Consider the following 6401-nt stretch of genomic DNA (forward strand, 5'->3'; position numbering starts at 1 on the left):
TAATAGCTCTTTCCCATAACCTAATGGTTTGACTGATTACCTTTATCAATCTGTATATGATTCTTTTTTTGGCTTGTATACTGAATTTCCTATTTTCCTAGTAAAATATCAACCACTGAGGGGCGTCTCAAGACTTTTGCTGTGCTGTATTTACTGCATATACTTTGTACTGTACATACTCCTTTAACAGTTTTTCCACCATTTAAATTGTAACACACCGATTTTGCAGTCCTTTGCTGCCTCTTTCCCAACCATTTTTGGTAGCGTCATATTCACAACGAGCATACATTTGAAAGAAATAAAAAAGCGTCATAATTTGAACATTTTGTATACAGTTCATTGATGGTCTTTGTATTTTTTTTAACACGTGGACTATATGATTTGCAAAGTCCTTGCAAAATGCTAAAAAGTAAAAATAATAATAATAATTTAAAAAAGTCACCCCTTTGCAACTTCACCGTCGTGGCATGTTGACGACCAGACTTGACGCATGCGCAGTCCCGTGTGGCTCAACGGAATGTTCTGGTTCTCTTGCGGAAGTCTCGCGCATATTTGGCTCGCGACCAAACTGAAAAACAGCAACGGGAGCGTCGAGAAGGGAGTCAGCGGCCCTTTGGCTGAGCTCGTCTGGATTTTTGGGGGAAGAAGACTCGATCACTAAAATGACTAGTGAGTACCGACATTTATTACGCTCTGAGGGATTCATGTATTTGGTCGGATGCTTGTTTTCCGTGTTTGTTATTTTTGACCGATGGTTGTCGTTGATCGACTTGGGTTCCGTCTATTTCATGTAACATACATTATCCTATTTGACAGATTCTATAGAGGATTTTCGTTCTGGGCAATAACTTAAGGACGCGATTAATTTGGCTGTTTTATTTGGTTTAATTAAGGGCACAGACTTTTGCTAACATGTGTTACATAACGTCCCGTTGTAAGTGTGTTGGCTTTGGATCGCTTGTTGTCCGGGCGTTACTCTGAGCCCTGGCCTGTATGTGTGGACGCAATACAGAAACAAAATATGGGTGTTCTGGTCTAAACGCAGCTTCCGTGTTTTTACTAGTAATATTTTTTTTTTCAATCCTGCACATGAACTTGGAAAAACCATGATAGCAGCGGATTCTTTTGATGCCCTCTGTGCTGTTGCTCTGGTTAAGAAAATGCTCCGGAGCGCCTCTCTGCCACGTCGGCTGCTTTTGGGCGATGCACCATCTTCATATTTCATCGTGCAGATCATAGCATACTCTTTTTCTTTTAACTATTCGACTTGTAGACACACAGAATTCCTTTTTTTTCTTTTTTAAGTTCAGCTTGTGTTTTACTTCTTTTTTGCTGGAAGCAACTTAAGTGTCTCATTACAAGGCGCAGCTTTTTCATCTGATTTGTTGTTGTTGTTGTTTTTACCCTTTTTATTGACATGACAGGAGGAAACCAGCGTGAGCTTGCACGCCAGAAAAATGCTAAAAAGCATACTGAACAGACTAAAGGCAAGAGAAATGAGGATGGGCTATCTGCAGCTGCCCGGAAACAGAGGTAAGCCTGCACTCTGCAAGAGGTTAAAGAAGTGTAGGATGCACACAAACTAAACAAACCAAAGCATAGTTTTCTAAACAGCACAAGGTGACGGAAATGGTGCGCATGTTAAAGGTAAAATGTACTAACAATTAGGAGAATTCATTAGTTTGTTTTTTAATTATTTTATTTTATAGTTGTATTATAATTGTCTAATTAAAATGCGTACATTATTATATATTTACGAAAATACAAAAATTATAAATGTATATATTACATATTTTATACATCATTATAATATATATTCCAAGGTTTATTAATTCCATACCTAATTATTACGTTTTTAAATAATTCTTAATTTAAAAAAAAGTGAAGGGGAAAAAAAACCCTGTACACCATATTCAGGGGTGTCTGGCTTTTTCACTGGAACTTTTGTACGTGTAAGCACTGGTTCTTGTATAGTAAAGGCAATGAATCAGTGTTGTCTTACCTAACAGAAGTTATTTATCCTATATTTCTGAACCTTTATTAACAACAATAATAATTAGGGATGGGTATCGTTTAGGTTTTATCCGATACCGGTGCCAAACCGGTACTTTTGAAACGGTGCCGGTGCTTAAACGGTGCTCAAACCGGTGCTTAAAGAATGGAGAACACAAAATTGGTCCAAAAATCTCTCATGTTCAGCTGTTTTTTTTTTTTTGTAAAAAGATAACAATGTTAGCCTTTTCTGCGGCTATAGGGCATATATGGTATCACTCTTGGCTGGAAGCAGTGCTTAAACAATGGAAAAAACACAAACTTTGTCCAAAAACCTCTCATGTTTAACTGTTTTCGATTTTTTCCTTTGGTCATTTTAGCCTTTTTGGCCAGGGTGAAGGGAGCATCTGCCATCAAACAAGAAGACAGCTGCATGTAACTACAACGGTGTTTGCTAGTTCACCTTACATGCATTAATTTAATAACGTGGTTAGCCTACTCAACGTAAATTATACACGAACAACATTACGCTACTCGCGCAGAGAAGAATGGCTGCTGCTGCATCATCATCATTTCTGCTACACTGGCAGGGCTAGGGGCCAGGACTCTCCTCTTCGGGTTTTTGGGGGCTGTTGCTAACTCCGGGTCCGATAACAGGCACCACACCCGCAGTAGATGCGCTCGGTGTGAGGTCTCGCAGCAAGCTATCAAATACGGCGCATTTTTCGACTTAAAAAAAAACCCGCTATGCGTCGCCAGGTGTTTCATCGGATTTGAGGTGTTACCTCCTTTGACAGTATCACAGTATCACCTTAAAGCACTTGTTGCAGGCTGCTGAGTTTGCATATTTTGCTGTGAAGTACAGCCAGACTTTTGACCGCTTCGCCTTGGTCATTTTTAATCTGTAGCTCTGCTCTAAAAGAACGTACGTACCTGGACCCGCCTACTATCCTCGGAAACGTAAAATGATTGGCTAGAATTCAAAGTGTATGACATCTCAGGAAAAAAAAGCACCGAAATAAAGCACCGAAATGTGCGCTGCTTTTCGGTCTGGTTACTACCGTTTATGTCAGAACCGGTGCCATCATGGCACCGGATACCGGTACCCATCCCTAATAATAATAATAATAATAATAATAATAATAATAATAATAATAATAATAATAAAAAAACAAACACACAAAACCATCTTATGCTTGAGTAAATTAAACCCCACCAAAAATCCCCAAAACAAACAAACAAACAACAACAAAAACGTGTGTTGCAGTACTTAAGGCAAGGAATTTGTCTTTCAAACAGTTAGACATATATTACACATAATGTGATTTCAGTCTCCTAAGAAAGCTTGTCCTCTCTTGAAATGTCTCCCTTTTCTCCTCCAGGGATGCAGAGATAATGCAACAGAAGCAAAAAAAGGCAAATGAAGCAGGGAAAGGAAAGACCAAGTGAAGAATGAAGTCTTGAGACAAATTCAGCTCGGTGTCTCAAGAACCTGTTCAGCATTCTACCTGATATTTATAAGAAAGGATCTTTTAATTTTTGTCTAAACTCAAGAATCCAGGATCTGACTTTCCTCTCTATGGCAAATGACATTGCTTGTTGGATTTGTTGCTTTACACGATGAAATTATGTCTGAGCAAGTTAGCGGTTGTGTCACTTTGGTGCTGCATGCAGGGGCGCATCAGTGGTGTAAGGAGCAGAATAATGATGAACAATTCTCAACACAAAGCATCTGTGTAACAGTTGTGTATTTTTGTACAAAGATGTCCCCTGCTGGTTTCAAATAAAGTGTATCTTTTTTTTTTTTGTTTGTTTGTTTCATACTTGTTTGACTTATCAGTATGTCAATATTAACAGTGAGTCTTTTACCATAGGACCTTTGTAATGGTGCCACATGTAGGTATAGACTGAGGGACAATGTGGGGTCATAAATGCAGCTACAAAAGGCCTCGCTCCAGATGTGTTTATAGCTGTTTACTTGTATACTAGAAGGGAGAAAACAGGTCTTGTAAGACAGTGTCTACAAGGCTTAAAATTGGCTTAAACGTGGATTGAGCAACAAGAGCAAAAGATTAAAGATATCTGAAAACAGTCCACTATGTGTGGTCATTTATGACCATAGCAACCGTATTTACTTGAATTGTGATATTTCTAATTGTAAAAGTGTATCCTGCCATTAGTTATTCAGTCTACTAATACAACTTTTCATAGTTGGGGTAGGGTACTGGAGAGCTGTGTGGGGTCATTTGTGACCTTGGAAATGTTTGGTTTTTAACATAAACCTTGGTTTTGTTTGAAATTTTATCTTTCACATTGTAATCTTGTAGTAAACCATGGTTAACAGAACCAGCATCAACACCAGAATCATAGTGAACTGAAAGTGGTTGTTTAGGGAAAAAGACACTGAAAAAATAAATAAATTGGATCCTGAAAGAAACATACTGTTCACCCATAAAACTAAAAGGTAAACAGGAAATGTTCTCTTCTCTCATTGTGGTTAAACAGGGTGTGTTTTTGTTACTAGGATACTATGTGATCCAAAGTATTGTTATGTAATGTCCATTCTTAACATCTAAAAACCTTTCCCTGAGAAAATACACATAAATCTAAACTGAAACAACATTTTCAAGCAAAAAAACTAAATGGAAAAGGGCAAATCCACCCAGGAAACTGAAACTAAACTCAAGTGTAGGTCTGAAGTATCGTACTCCATGTCGCATAGCTTAACGCAAAATTAGTGCGTTCTTATTGACTATGGTAAGACATTTCTTTCTCACTATTTTCAAAATGATATTCATAAAATCTCTGACTCTTCTTGCGAAGCCACCAAAACGGTGCTCAGAACTGCACTACTGAGTGTTCAATATGCATTTGTTCAAATAATAAACATATACATAAATAAATAAAAGAAAAAGTGAGCTCCAGAAAGAAATAGCTAACTTTCTGAGGCCATCATCAGTTCCAGTGTGCAGTAAAAAAAGACAATAAATGTAGTGAGATTAGGTGAAGGTGTGTCCCTCTCGATTACATTGAAGATCCACATAATGAATTTTTATGTTCTATATTGTGCTTGCTGTGGACAGGGGAGCCCTCTATGGACCTAAACAGGATAACCAAGGTCATTGAAGGTTTGTGTCCACAGTATGGAGCTTTTCTAGAGTTGGTCATACTTACTGATGATCAGTTCATCAAATGCATCTGAATAGCAGCACCTGGCTATAGTTGCCCTGTATATATATATATATATATATATATATATATATGTCATATATTGTCATCATTTAAATAATTTAAGAACCTGCTGAGCTTCAGATGATTTTTATGCCCTGATGCATATAACTTTAGAAATAAAAAGACAATTATTCAATAAGAATTCATTGAATTAATTACTCTCATAATCAAAACAAAGAACCCGCTCTCATAGTCTGTTTTGTCCTTGTGTCTCTGCGTTCTGGTTTTCTCTCTTTTTGAGGCTGATGGTTCTGCTGGAGGTGTCTTCCTGTAAAAAGGCAGTTCTTCTTCCCTGCAACTGCTACTCATGGAGGATCACTGACAGCACTCGATATGGTCTTCTGCTGCTTTGGGCCATTGTTTTCCAGGTTCCATGTGTTGTGTGATCAGAGATGCTCTTCTGCATATCTTGTTTGTAATGAGTGGTTATTTAAGCTGGCTATTTTCCTCTGACATCCAGCATGATCATGGCATTTTCATCCAGAGGATTGCTGCTCACTGGATATGTTCTCTTTGTCAGACCATTCTTTGAGTAGAGATGGCTGTGTGGGGAAAATCACAGTGCCACATGCGTGTTCACATGCCATGAACAAGAACATGGTCTTTCATAGCTGCTTAAAGTTAATGAGAAATGACTGTTTTCCTTTATTCCTCCACTACTCATGCACTCTTTCTCCTCTGCCTCTCAGATTCTTTATATAGATTGTTAAAGTCTTGCTGGCTGGGCTCTCTGACCTGTTGTGTATTAGTCAAATTAGTTACACAATTAGGCAATAAAGACAGATGAGCTGTTGTGCGTGTCACTGTACAACATGTTTTGATTTTAGTAAATCAGAGTGTGCTTAGAGCTTTATAGGAGTAAAGTGATCTGTAAGCCATGTCTAATGTGACGAAAGCTATTTAACTTATGACAGTGAGCATTTAGTTAAGAAGAGTTTGTGTTTTATCAGTTAGAGAAATAAATTATAATAGTATATAATTGGTTTCCACCTTATATAAGATACATAACTTGACGTCAGGGAGAAGAGACTTTGTGCTCTGCTTGTATACAAAGTGTATACTTTGCTTGTACAAACAAAGTGTATCGCCAGACAGCGAAGCGCCGCAGTGGCATAGTTCCACCACTAGGTGGAAGCAAACTCCATTGTATTTTTGAAAACAATTATCCAGTAAAGGAA

At 37.9% G+C, this 6401-nt stretch overlaps 1 protein-coding gene across 2 annotated transcripts; it reads left to right on the forward strand.

The window, feature by feature from the left end:
• The first annotated feature begins 531 nt into the window (after positions 1-531).
• Positions 532-3799, forward strand: serf2b (small EDRK-rich factor 2b). Of its 2 annotated transcripts, XM_084930093.1 has the most exons (3): positions 532-669; positions 1425-1533; positions 3375-3799. In XM_084930093.1, exons 1-3 carry the CDS (start codon positions 663-665, stop codon positions 3439-3441), a joined length of 183 nt encoding a protein of 60 aa, XP_084786219.1. In that variant the 5' UTR covers positions 532-662; the 3' UTR covers positions 3442-3799. The 2 variants fall into 2 exon arrangements, with proteins under 2 accessions (XP_084786219.1, XP_084786226.1); XM_084930100.1 differs by lacking the exon at positions 532-669 and having other exon boundaries at positions 1418-1533.
• The last annotated feature ends 2602 nt before the right edge of the window (positions 3800-6401 follow it).

This window comes from Perissodus microlepis, chromosome 1 (genome assembly GCF_051167445.1).
Source record: "Perissodus microlepis isolate ML-2025 ecotype Zambia chromosome 1, ASM5116744v1, whole genome shotgun sequence".
Classification (NCBI taxonomy): domain Eukaryota; kingdom Metazoa; phylum Chordata; class Actinopteri; order Cichliformes; family Cichlidae; genus Perissodus; species Perissodus microlepis.